This window comes from Trachemys scripta, chromosome 1 (assembly GCF_013100865.1).
Source record: "Trachemys scripta elegans isolate TJP31775 chromosome 1, CAS_Tse_1.0, whole genome shotgun sequence".
In the NCBI taxonomy this organism is placed as follows: Eukaryota; Metazoa; Chordata; order Testudines; family Emydidae; genus Trachemys; species Trachemys scripta.
Genome location: NC_048298.1, coordinates 215,411,700 through 215,425,810, shown reverse-complemented (window position 1 = coordinate 215,425,810; position 14,111 = coordinate 215,411,700). Strand labels below are relative to the sequence as shown.

Here is a 14,111-nt window from a genome sequence, read left to right as displayed (position 1 = left end):
TGAGCATTGCCAGCCGATCGAGGGACGTGATCATTCCCCTCTCTTCGGCATTGGTGAGGCCTCATCTGGAGTACTGTGTCCAGTTTTGGGCCCCACACTACAAGAAGGATGTGGAAAAATTGGAAAGAGTCCAGCGGAGGGCAACAAAAATCATTAGGGGGCTGGAGCACATGACTTATGAGGAGAGGCTGAGGGAACTGGGATTATTTAGTCTGCAGAAATGAAGAATGAGGGGGGATTTGATAGCTGCTTTCAACTACCTGAAAGGGGGTTCCAAAGAGAATGGATCTAGACTGTTCTCAGTGGTACCAGATGACAGAACAAGGAGTCATGGTCTCAAGTTGCAGTGGGGGAGGTTTAGGTTGGATATAAGGAAAAACTTTTTTCACTAGGAGGGTGGTAAAGCACTGGAATGGGTTACCTAGGGTGGTGGTGGAATCTCCTTCCTTAGAGGTTTTTAATGTCAGGCTTGACAAAGCCCTGGCTGGGATGATTTAGTTGGGGATATTGGTCCTGCTTTGAGCAAGGGGTTGGACTAGATGACCTCCTGGAGCTACAGGGCATTCTTCCTTCAAGAGGAGGCTTTGTTGGCATTTTCCCAACCAGCTCTAGCTTTATCCTGTAGCCAAGAGAGCTAGTTTTAGTGTTTTACTTTACTTAGCAGTAATGCAAGGAACCTGCAGGCCTGTATCCTGTATGGCAGGGGTTCTCAAACTGGGGGTTGGGACCCCTCAGGGGGTTGCGAGGTTATTACATGGGGTGTCGCGAGCTGTCAGCCTCCACCCTAAACCCTACTTTGCCACCAGCATTTATAATAGTATTAAATATATAAAAAAGTGTTTTTAATTTATAAGGGGGGTCACACTCAGAGGCTTGCTAAGTGAAAGGAGTCACCAGTACAATAGTTTGAGAACTACTGCTGTAAGACATTAGCTTAAGCAGTTAGTATAAGACTTTGAGGGCTATGAACTCTGGCAGAGATAAGTGGCCTGTCAGTGACCCTGGGTTTGGGGGAATTGGAAACAGGGTGCTGGGGGGCTGGGGAGAAGGCTGTATAAAGTGCTACCAGGTAACCACAGGAACAAGGAACTGAGACTAGGCTAGGATATTTTAGGATAAAATGTTGGCAAATGCTTAATTGTGAACTTGCCTTGGGAACGAATTGATAATGGTGATGGTAATAAGCTAAAATAATTAATATACTAACCTATAGGGTAAGGACACCACAACATAATTAGGGTGAAGAAGGTAGATATGGACAAGGGAGGCTGAGTATTTGTATGAATATTCACGACAGTCCCTAGGCCCTTTAATAGGCCAGACCACTAAGTAAGAAGGATCTGATCTAATCTGGATCCTCAGACTCGTTTGGCATGCCAGTGACAGAGCAGGACCATTGTCTCTTACCATCAGATTCCCAAGAAAGGGTGTGAGTATATGCGAGGAGTGGTAAAAGATACTACTATACTTCTGTATTTTTTGCTTTCTTTTTATGTGGCTGGGAGCATTTGTCTTGTGCTCATAAAATTGCTTAGAGTTTTGCTTTGCCTGTAGTGTGCATGTCTTCGTTGTGCACACTGGGGTTCCCAGCCAGATACTAAACCTGATAATCTTGATTCTGTTGTGCCTGATTCTGGGACTAGAACCCTACAATCTCCCAGCTCATTACTGTGTAATTAATTGGAAATCAAATCATTAATAATCCATAACCACTAAATCATTGGGCAACAATCACGAGCTCCAGCTATCATGTGTCCAACGCAGGGACCATGTCTACAAACATGTTTGTAAGGACCTCAGCTCAGTGAGGCCCTGAACCTAAGTTTGGACATCACCACAGTATAAATAATAACAAAGAGCAGTCTGCCTGGTTGGAAGCAAAAAGTGCCTTATTCACTTCATCATATTACTTGTAGCTTTATTCTTCGCACTGGGATGAACTGGAACACAGAGGAGGAGAAAAATAGAAGAACAGGAACGAGCTCACAAAAAGTCTAGGGGAGGAGTACAATGAAAAGAGTCTAATTATAGTGTGTCCTGAATGTTTTTAATCCCCAAACTAGCACGGAAGTAATGGTATGTGATTAGAATTGCATACAAGGGTTATTATATGTGGAGGGAGGTGTAATTGATGGAGTGCAGGTTCAAAATAGGGAAATAGCAGGCAACTAATGATGAGATGTCGACCGGTCAGACGTGCAGAGCCTTTAAACTGAGCGTAAGGAGTTTCGAATTGATGCTGAAGGGGAGGCAGTGCCAGTGAGGAGACTCGTGAAAGAAGTGATGTGGACAGAGCTCTGGGCTCGAAGATGAGTTGTGGCAGCACTGCGGATGGACTGCATATAGATCTTAGATTGGGTTACACGTGATGACACACATGGGTACAATGAGTGGATTATGGCAATCCTGGGTCCTAGGCATGGCTCCAAACATGGTCTCCAGGCCCCACTCCCAAACTCTGGCTCTGTGAATGCCATCACCACCCCTAGCATGGATCCCCATGCAAGCTATCTGCTGGGATGGTGAAGCAAGGGCTGCCACTGCTTCTTTTCGGGAAGGCTAGAGCCTCTCTCTTCACCAGCGCATCATTTCCTAGACAAACACCTGTCAGGGATGGTCTAGATAATACTTGCCATGAGTGCAGGGGACTGGGGTAGATGACCTCTTGAGGTCCCTTCAATCCTACAATTCTGATTCCTGATTTTGGATGGGATGGGATCCTGACCTCTCACCAGCCACTTTATTAGAGAATGTTGTGTCAACCCCTACACCAGAGGGTGCAGGTAGTTCAGGCAACAGTCTTCCCTGACAACTGAGAAACCTCCCTCCCTCCCTTCCAAAAAGGCATCAGCAGCTAGAGTGCCCTCACACAGGGAGCAGGAACCAAGGGGGTTCTTGTGTGAATACCAGAAGATCAGCAACAAGCAGGACCCTGTCCCTTCTTTCTACCAGCAGCCTGGCAGTGGCAGATGCCTCCATTTGAGGAGAGTGGCAGCAGCAATAGTTGGGGATGCTCAGTGTACACACTGATGTTCCTGCTGGGCTAGACATAGAGCGGACTGCCTAAGAGGCATCTTAATGATCACCCCATTGAGATGAGTCTGGAAGCTCACACAGTCAGTGGATGAATTGGGAGCTAGAACTTATTAGAGGAAAATGAACCTTGTCTCATGGCGAGCTATGCCCTTTTGTAGGGGTTCAGTATTAAGCTCAGGTTTGTGCCTGATTTTTATGCCCTCATATTATAGGAATTCTGGGATTTCTAGTGCCATTAGACTTGTAGGCTGGGAGGAAGGAGAATAAAAACCAAGCTATTTTGCATTGCCATGTGAGACCTGTGGAGAGCAAGGAATAATTCATAGATTTATGAGCTCAGTAATTATTAATAATTGGGAGTGTCTGTGCTGAGAGACCTGAAAGGGAACAGTTTAGCTGTTCCGTTTCTCCAGGGAAGGGTGACTACTTCCTGGAACCTCTGTGCCAATAGGTGAACCCAGGCAACTAGGGGGTAGGACTTTGGGAACCTATGACACAAAGGTAGAAGGGCTCTTTGTATCCCCAGTGAGAGGGATGGGACAGCCTGAGGAGGCGGTGTGAATGGTTGGGGTTTTCCAGTACAAGTGTTGAGACATACAATAACGCCTCGCTTAACATTGTAGTTATGTTCCTGAAAAATGTTACCTTAAGTGAAATGATGTTAAGCGAATCCAATTTCCCCATAAGAATTAATGTAAATGGGGGTGGGGACGGGTTAGGTTCCAGGGAAATTTTTTTTGCCAGGCAAAAGACATTATATACATATACAGTATATGTTTTAAATAATTTTAAACAAACTATTTACTACTGTACCCACCAATGATGATTGTGAAGCTTGGTTGAGGCAGGGCATAGTGGGGTTGGGGCACAGGAGCTTGCCCCACTCTGCCCATCCGGCGCTCCTGCTGGGGAGCTGGGTCAGGGGCTTGCCCACTCCCCGGCTGGAATGCCCCACACCCCGACCCTGCTCCCCAGGTGGAACGCCAGGTGGGTGGAATGGGGCAAACCCCCGCTCCCCAACCCTGCTCCCTGGCAGGAGTGCTCTGTGGGCGGAATGGGGCAAGCCCTCATGCACCTACCCCGCTCCCCAGCGGGGCGAGCCAAACAACCTTATAACGGAACATTGCGCGACTTTAAACAAGTGTGTTCTCTAATAGATCAGCAACCTAATAATGAAACAATGTTAACTGGGACGACTTTAAATGAGGAGTTATTGTATTTTGTATGTTGTTAATCTGTACTCCAGGAGGGGTAGACTTTGTTTGTGGAACTCTAGTTGTATTGTGTGATTACAGCAGACCCAGGAGGAAAACTGTGTTTGGATGCTAGAAGATGAGGTACACTGTGACATTTCTGTGTATTTGTCTGAAACAGCTGTATGTTGAATGGGGGCAAGGGCCTGGTGAAAGGCCATGGGATTTGTCTGAGGAAGGTATCCTTATTCAAATTATGTAAATATGAAAAGAAATGTGACATTAGAGCCAGGCAGTGGTTCTTCCCATCTCCCCCAGCATAGAGTTTCTCTCTCTCTCTCCCTCCCCTCCCCCCCGACTCAGTTTGCCATCAATTCAATTCTAGAAGCCTAAGCACATGGGTGGGATGGTTTTCCTAAGCTTTGTTTCATTTCACTAGGGCTTCTGAGAATACATACGTGGTGTATGAGAACTAACAATTTCTTGTTTGTTCGCTATGACCCTGATCCATCAAAGCATGAAAACACATGCTTAACTTTAGCCTGTGTCAAGTATCAGAGGGGTAGCTGTGTTAGTCTGAATCTGTAAAAAGCAACAGAGGGTCCTGTGGCACCTTTTAAGACTAACAGAAGTATTGGGAGCGTAAGCTTTCGTGGGTAAGAACCTCACTTCTTCAGATACAAGACATCTTCTTGCATCTGAAGAAGTGAGGTTCTTACCCACGAAAGCTTATGCTCCCAATACTTCTGTTAGTCTTAAAGGTGCCACAGGACCCTCTGTTGCTTTTAGCCTGTGTGTAGCCCCACTGAGGTCTCTGTCTGAAGTGAGTAGGAGTCCCCTCCTGTGCTTACGGTGGTTGGAGGTCTTAGTGTGACTTTTTCATTTGTAATGTATGTCTGAGTCCTACTCATGCGCTTCATTTTCTCTAGCTGTGCTTGTGCTGTATACTTCTGGGTGTATTTGTTGAGTCAGTTAGTAAATTACCCAGGGAAGCTTTGGTTGGGGGAGGGAAGAGCAGATTTGTCTTGTTGGAGTCATGTGGTTTTTCTGAGTCAACGCCAAGTATGCACCTAAAAATATTTTTCCCAGTTGTTTTCTTAAAATTAAATATGACTGGCTTTCTGCCTGACACATTCTTTTATCAGAAGGTACATCTCATTTATTTTCCTGTGCATTCTCTCATGCAGTGTCAGGTCCAGACCCTTATCCATTACTTTATCCAAACAGTGGGGGCTCTGGCACATAGGTGGATTCCTTCACAGCGTATAATATTTCTTGTTGAGTGAGAAATGGTTCAATGTGAAACTAGAGCTATCTCCTATAGACAAGTGCTTTGAGAGCTTTTACCTCCACCGAATAGCTGCTGGATATGGGCAGAACAGGCCATGTAAAATATTTCCTCAACATTTTATGTGTGTGCAGAGATAACAACCCTTTCAGCTGTCCTGGATCATGCAACAAGATTTCTGTGTCTACTGTATGCCTGCTGGTGTGTCTTGCTCTGCAGTAGGGTTTTGATAGGAGGCTATGACAATTGATCTTGATAGCGCAGCGGTGCAGTCTCTCTTTTTTTTTTTCCACATTAAAATAGAAAGATTGACAGGGCTAGTGGTTCAGTGCAGGCTCTTGTCTTCTGGAATGAGGGAGAACTGGGCTAAGCATTTTTATTCCTGAGGCAGGGGCAGATTAAATGTCATAGAAATAACATGTTTAGTTTTCCAGTTTCCATTTTGTTTTTTTAAGTTATTAGCATTTAACAATGGAGTGATTTGAGGGGAAAAACAAACAAAAACCCTAAAACCAGCAGGATATTAGGATAATAAAAATATGCTTTCAAAAATTTAAGTGGCTTCAGTTTTGAGGTATAAAAGGAGATACTGAGCAATATGCCTTTTCATTAGCTACTTTTTGTAATGGTTTCAATCATTCATGTTCTGAATACTATTCAATCTAAATACTGTGTTTATTGACAAGATGGATCATTGATCTGTAGATTAATGACTCTCTAAGTACATGTAGATGTGATAAATAGACTCATAACATACCCTAGCCATATATATTATGCACACTACCGATAATAGGAGACTCAGGTTTTCACTTCATCATCCAGAAGAAGTCCTGAATGCTGTCATGAAAGAGATGGCCACTACTGCAAAAGATGGAGACTTAAACCTTGTAAAAGACAGGTTCCAGTTGCTTCCATTTATACCATACAAAGGCCAACAAACAGCTCAGCATGTTCCTGAATGGATACTGGATGGTTCACAACCCAAAGTCTGTGTATCTTGATGTTGCACTGGACAATACTTTGACTTTCAAGGAACACCTTACCAAGACCTCATTGAAAGTAAAGACAAGAAACAATCTGATCAGCAAACTAGCTGGTTTAATGTGGGGAACCAATCTACAGATGCTACAATTCTGGACTTGCCTTCTGATATTCGGTAGCAGAGTATTGCTTCCTGTGTGGCTCAGCTCTTTACATACAGGACTAGTAGACACTCAGCTCAATGGAACTAGATGTAAAATAACAAGTATCAGGAGAATGAGCAGCCTGGCCTGACTGGCATTCCGGTCCTATATTGCCCCTCCTGGCATCAGCAACAAGTTGCCTTGCAGAGTCTGCTCCTTAAAGTATAAAAGATGCCACATCTACCCGTTTAAAGATATGTTTAATCTACCGAGCTGAAGCTCAAGGTGTGTTTGGACAATTCCCCTAAAGAACTTCAATTTCACTTCCAAGTACACCGCTACCTCGATATAATGTGACCCGATATAACACAAATTTGGATATAACGCAGTAAAGCAGTGCTCTGGGGGGGCGGAGCTGCGCACTCCCGTGGATCAAAGCAAGTTTAATATAACGTGGTTTCACCTATAACGCGGTAAGATTATTTTGGCTCCCGAAGACAGCGTTATATCGAGATAGAGGTGTATCATACTAGGTAGCAAGAACAAGCCTCAGACATAGCCAGTGCCTATCTTATGACAAATCCAATAGTTCAGCCCCCTAGTTTTGACTTTCTACACCATCTTTGAGTAAAGCTCAATTACTTCAGAGGTGGAGTGATCAGATTGAGGCCACATATTTGCAGGCTGCGTCTATCAGTAAGGGCTGCCTGGTTCCCTCATGAACTTGGACAATGCCTTTCCTTCACCTATTGAATGGTTAAGTCAATTAGACTAACATGCTTGACTTGACCATTTATGAGATGCAATCTGTCTCTCTCTCTCTCTCTGTGTGTGTGTGTGTGTGTGTGTAAATATATTCTGAAATAGAGCTGTGATATAGTTTTCCAAGTGAGATTACAACCGTTCTCTATAATTTCAGTTGCTGGCCCTTAGATACTTTCATGGATTTTGTAATAGGCCTGAACCAATTTGAACTCAAGCTTCCATACATTTGAATCAAAAACTGTAAATGAAACTCAGAGGATGTAAACAAATGGCTTGTCTAAACAGAGAGTTAGTGTGCAACAAGCTGGGGTGTAACTCTACCTCTCCGCACAATCTTTAGCATATTTAGCCTCATGACACTCCTATGAGGTATGAAATTGCTATCATCCCCAATTTACAGATGGGAAATTTAGTCATACCTGACTAAGGGACTTTTTGAGGATCCCACAGGATGTCTGTGGCCCAGCAAGAATTGAATCCGGGTCTCCCATTGCCTGGGTTAGCATTTTGCTCTGGGGGCATGCTTCCTTCCCACTTACCACGTGCAGACTGCCCATTCCATCTCATGGTTGCACTAGATGAAGAGTCTGACCAACTATTGAGGGGGGCACATGAACAGGCAGCCAAGAGATCATTTATATATAACTAGGAAAAAGGCAAGATTCCCAGCTATAAACAAATGGCTTTCCAACCTGGGTTTACTTTGTCACAGGTACAGGGCAAGCTGTGCTTTAAACTACTTTTAGTCCCATCTCGAGTGCATCCTTTAGGTGACAGGTTTGGTTTCTTGCACCTCTTTCAAGGGGGGACTCTGTGGTCCAACCACTATTAGACTGGGTAACTGGGTCACCATAGCCACCTTGTTTTCTGACTGTGTAAACATGACAGCCTCAACTAGGGTGACCAGACATCCCGATAAAATCGGGACTGTCCTGATATTTCGGTCGGGACGCAATTTGTCCTGATATTTCGCGGCACTCCGCCTTTTTTTTTCTTATTTTCCTCCGCTGGCGACCCCCCTCCCCCGCCCCTCATCTGGTCACCCTAGACTCAACTATACTAGGCACCTGCAAGAAAATTTCTCTTAGGGAGTCTGTGACGAATGGCTGATTAAAGTGACTCAACAGTTTTATCAGAACAAACATTGCTTATTCACCCAAAGGTACATAGTAAGCGGTAAAAGGGATAAAACAACACAAGGCCTGTCCCCCTGGTTCTCACCTACAATGTATTCTTTCCTTGCACTTTATCCTTTCCATGTTAGGTAAGTTCCACTCAGCCTAGCTATTCCAATTCCTGGGCTGTGAGTTGATAGCTCTCCCATGGAACATCCTCCAGGCTCCTTGTTAGAAACTCCACTCCAGCCATTTCTGCCCATTGAATCCCACTTCATCTCTAGGCTGGAGTTTTCAGAGGATTAATATCCTCTTTGATCCCAAGTTCCAGCCTGAGAAGAATAAACCTTGCTAGTCTAGCTGGAATATCCACCTGCCTGGCTCCAAAGTTAATAGCTTCCCCGTTGTATCCATAAGAACCCTTGATATTCTCTCTGACAGGACCTTTTCATTGGCATTGTTTTGTTTCCTGTTTGTTTCTTCCCAACAGCCTACTTTGAGTTAACTCCTTGCAGTTGGGCAGAATAATATCAAGCAGCTAAACTGAAGTGCATATGATATTTATAAAAAAAAATACAGAATACTCCTTCATTCTTCATGCTGTGCAAACTGCTGGGAAATATCAATGTTAATTGACCCTGAGCTCCATTAATGCAGCAATTTAAAAATTATATTTGGATGGGGGAAGATTATCTAGGTCTTCATGAATTGTGAAAAGGTGCATGGGAAGTATGGGAACATTAATAATAATACTTAGCTCATACATAGCACTGTTTAACAGTAGATTTCAAAGTGTTTTACAACGTTAAATAATGTATCATTTTACAGAGGGACAAACTGAGGTACAAACAGGTGAGCAGTAGTTTCTACCTTTTAAGTGAAAAGTATTAAAATTATAAAAAACCTGGGATAATTGGTTCTTACGGCACATGTCTACGCACACAGTTTCTAGGTAGTTTTATTGCTACCATGAAAATTAGTGTTAAAATGTGTTAGATAAGCTCTTAAGTATTAATTTGAGATCCATGAAGTTGGAGACATCAGTCTATGAACTATATAGGGTATATTCTGAAGGCAATTTACTACTCATTTTAAAACCTCCCACTCTGATGTTTTTGCTTTCAATATCGGCTCCTCAACTGTTCTTGTCTTCCTCTGTCAAACGCCTGTAAGCTCTGGGAGGGATACAAGACTGCATTAGTTCAGCTTTACATGAGTCTGCATGCTACAGAATATTATTGAAGATTCATTTTTAAAAGCATTACTTTGTTTCTTAATAAGAACACTTGATTTGTTAAACTACTTTAATCAGGAATGGTTTAGTTGCATTTATCTGGGATAATGTAGCAAATCTGACATTTATTTGTTTCTTTAACATGAGTAATGTTAATTTTATTAAGATTTCCAGCAAACTCAAATATTAGAACTAAGCTCTGTTTTATTGCAAATGCCTATGTTTAGATATGCTTATTTGAAATGTTTTTTCTACTCCTTGAAGATACAGTGCTTACTTAGTGTGATTTGTAATGAAATTCAGGCAATCTCTAGCACTCTATTGTAATTCTCTATTTTACATGTAAATTATATTTTGAAGCACTGTATCTTTTCTCAATAGTGATTAAGCCTTCAAATAATGAAAAAGAGGTTAGTTTGTTTGTTTTTAATGATTCATTACTCTTTTGGGAAAGACAAACTATGTACACTGTTATAGAATTCAGCAGTTTGGAATGAATTGTTGAGTTACCCATAGACAGCTATTTCTCTTTTTTTTTAAAGTGCTCTCTAAGTTACACTTCACTCTGTATTTCTCTAGAGGAAATAGATATATCTAAGAGAGGTGGATATAGATATGTCTTATTTATTATTTAAATAGCATCATCGGTGGTCATTATGGTAAATTTGAGATGAGGCTCCTGCTTACAATGTGGCTTATACAAATACCATGAGTAAAAGTTATCACCAGCACAGGATAGAGAGAGGAATGGGTTATATGGTTGAAGAATTAGGGGCAGAAAAGCTCTTGGAAGAGCATGTATGAACTACATGGTGTAATCAATTGGGTTATCATGGTGTAATCATGGTGGGGTTTATTTTTTTTATATAATAAAATAAAATCCTAAAATGGGACCAGATCATCCCTTCTCCTTCAGGGTCTGGAGGGTCTCTGAATGGATTCTATGTATCGTGGTGTCCCCTGCATCCCTTTCCACTCCACACAGATAACCGTGCTTCAGTTCATGCTGTTACGAGTCTTGACTTAGGCTCCATGCCTATAACTCCCTGAGTGGTGGCGTTTATTCACAGGACCTGGGGCGTCTCTTGCAGGAGAGGGCAAAGGACCAGGTCATAAAAGTTGACTTTCTATGGGGCTGAGACCTCCCTGTTTATGTGTGGACATTCCAAAACCTATCCAGGCTGATGGGGTCCTTAGTTGGAAACACAGATGAACCTTCCATGTACCCTTCTTGTAGGTGTTTCCTTGGGGTGGTACAGTTTGGCCCAGATCAGCAATGGAGAGTGCTGAAGTGGAGATCAGCAGCAAGATGCTGGCTGAAAAAATGTGAATTGCAAGAAGCTATTTGAAGGAGGAGAAATAATGGATAATAAATGGATGTAATTACAAATACATATAGAACAGATACAGCATCCCTATACAGTACCTAAGTGTGATGGATTTTCTTTATTACCACATAAGAAACAAATAATAGGTCGATAGTAACAGGAGTGTGCATCACATGGGACTTGAACATTTACATAGCCTCTTGTGCCATTTAGTGCATTAACGTGCATAGTTTGCCACAAGGATTCTGTGATTAAACTGTAAGTGTTGGGAATTTATCATACTGGAACAGAGTAGTTAGCAAAGACTAGGACTGTTTTTGTCTATTTGTTTTTTCTTCTCATGATTGTGCTGCAATATATAGGAAAAATAATCGTATGTGTGCATAGATACATGTGGCCATGGCCTGGGTTCAAGTCCCTGTCACAGGTAGGACCTTATAAATGATTGCAAATCACATTCCTTCATAACTACTAGGAATAAGTTGATTGAAATTAAAACTGAAAAGCCTCCTTTCTGCAACCAGGAAATTGTCTGAGGGAATATTTCACAGATCTGAAGCTACTCCGATGCCACAATGGTGCGTGTGGTATGCAAGTATTGATAGACTAGAAAAATCAGACTTTTTCCTTTGTTTCTAAGTGTTTGTTTTTTGCTAATTTGCAGCCACAGGACGAAGTCTTCAGGTTGGCCACATCCTTCAGGAACCTGGAGCTTGAACCAGGGCCCACCCTATGGATGGGAGATGACGACAAACAGAGATGGGAGAGACTACTTCATCAAGTAGGTTGAACAGATTTAGCATGAGCTTTTGCTACAAATGGATGAAGGCTGCAGTTCAGTACTATAACTCTAGTACTTAGCACTCTTTCTCTCTGCACCTTGAGTTGACATCAGCTTCAGCTTTACCATGGTAATGCTCAACTGTTCTGGTTTGTGCACAAAGAGATGGTCTTGGCCAGTTTGTATTGTATCCTGTCTCTTTCATGGTTGCATATCCTTGATATCTTCTGATATTGATAGAAAAACAGATAACTTAAGGATCTGTTTTTCTTGGTATTTGATGTTCTGCTGAAGACAGTTTCCTAGAAAAGAACCTTACAGTGAAGAATTACAGTAAATATGATTCACAAAACATCCCCCCCAGGTTTAAAGAATGAGGCAAAAGATCAGTTTTGACTGGGACTAACAAATCTGCTCTATCTCTGACATGTGATTCCTTTTAGTTTGCCTAATACATTCATCATACTGGCAAAGAGAAAATAAGTTCTTTGATCCTATCTAGTGTGTAATCTAATTCTTAGATTTCCATTTGCTTGCACAGCTAAGATCCATGATCCTTTGCCTCTGGGTTTAAAGGATTGTAAGAGAAATTAAAAGGAATGATTAGATTGTAAACAAAGGTTATGTTTGCTTTTTTTCCCTTTAAAACTTTCCATAATTACTCTTTTGAACTCTTTATGTGCCTCTGATTAAAATAGATTTTCCTATGTAAGTAAGTGGAGCTCTGGTTTGGGTTGTAGTTTGGAACACTTTTTTGCTAAGAACAAATGGAGCTGAAGTAGCAGAACCATCATTTGGTTTTACTCTATTTGTTGCTATCAGTCTAATTTACTTCTGCAAAGACCAGGCTAAGTGTTTTTTAAGAAGCAGGATTTCAGAAGTGCTCAACACCTAGAACTGGTGGTCAGAATTTCTGAAGAGCTCAGCTCTTGTTAAGGCACCTAAATTAAGTGTCCAAAATTTCAAAAGGCCCTAGCACCCAGCAGCTCCCATGGTTCTAACTTTGTTAATTGTTCTTAATGGGCGCTCTGGGTGCTGAGCTCCTTTGAAAATCTGGGGTGAGATCCTCATCCCCACGCCACACTCTTTACACAAGGTGAAAGGGTTGGAATGTTATAAAGGAGCCCTGAAAGCTGTGAATCTAGTTAAAGGAGAATTCTCCTAGCACAAAAACTGCGGCAGAACTCACTCATAGGCATAGGAGACATAATGGAGGCAAGAAAGGTGCGTTGGGGATAGGACCACAGCATGTAGATTTTGAGTAGGCCCTGAGCAACAGAAATTTAAACAGGCCTCAGAGTGTTTAAATTATACCAAGGGCTCTAAACCAGCCCAGGATTGAGATGGTGTAGCCTACCCTAGCCGCCCTCGCCCACAGCCATTAGTTCTCATCCCTGGACTTGAGCATTTTTCCCAATCCAAAACTTACTCATATATCACATGACCTTACAGGCTGGAATGTGTGTCAGTACAGTAACTCCTCACTTAACGCTGTAGTTATGTTCCTGAAAAATGCGACTTTAAGTGAAACTATGTTAAGCGAATCCAATTTCCCCAGAAGAATGAATGTAAATGGAGGGGTTAGGTTCCAGGGAAAAAATTTTTTGCCATACAGTACAGTGCTATAGTTGGGAGGTGCCCCTACCTTACCCCACACAGGCACAGCCCACTGGCACTGGAGACAATGAGGCAGGCAAGGAGGCTGAAAGTGCTGTAGGCTAGAACAAGCACATTGCGCAGCAGCAGCAGCTTCACCTACTCTGCAAGCACCAGGGGCAGGGGGCTCAACCCTTGGCCTGCCCACGCCACCCCTTCCCCAAACCCCCACCCTTAACCTGCCTCTTCTCCCTGCCCCTCCTCCCCCTTTACTCCGCATGCGGCATCCTCCCCCTCCCTCCTGCCGGCGGCAATCAGCTGGCTTGCGACGTTCAGGGGTCAGGAGTAGGGTTACCATATTTCAGCCAGCAAAAAAGAGGACGTGAGGAGCCCCGCCCTAGCCCCACCCCTGCCCCTCCCACTTCCCGCCCCCCCAGAACTCCCAACCCTCCCCCCATTCCTTGTCCCCTGACTGCCCCCTCCTGGGACCCCTGCCCCTAACTGCCCCCCAGGACTCCACCCCCTAGCTAAGCCTCCCTGCCTCTTGTCCCCTGACTGCCCCAACCCTTATCCACACCCCCACCCCCAGACAGACCCCTGGGACTCCCACGCCCCATCCAACCACTCCCCACCCCCTGACAGCCCCCCCCA

At 43.3% G+C, this 14,111-nt stretch overlaps 1 protein-coding gene across 1 annotated transcript in view; it reads left to right on the top strand.

Moving 5' to 3' along the window:
- FRMPD4 (FERM and PDZ domain containing 4) overlaps positions 1 to 14,111 on the top strand; it is a 448,829-nt gene that overhangs the window by 268,355 nt on the left and 166,363 nt on the right. Inside the window, exon 3 of the mRNA XM_034772197.1 lies at positions 11,748 to 11,864. Within this exon, the coding sequence (XP_034628088.1) occupies positions 11,748 to 11,864 (117 nt within the window). The remainder of the gene's footprint in view (positions 1 to 11,747; positions 11,865 to 14,111) is intronic.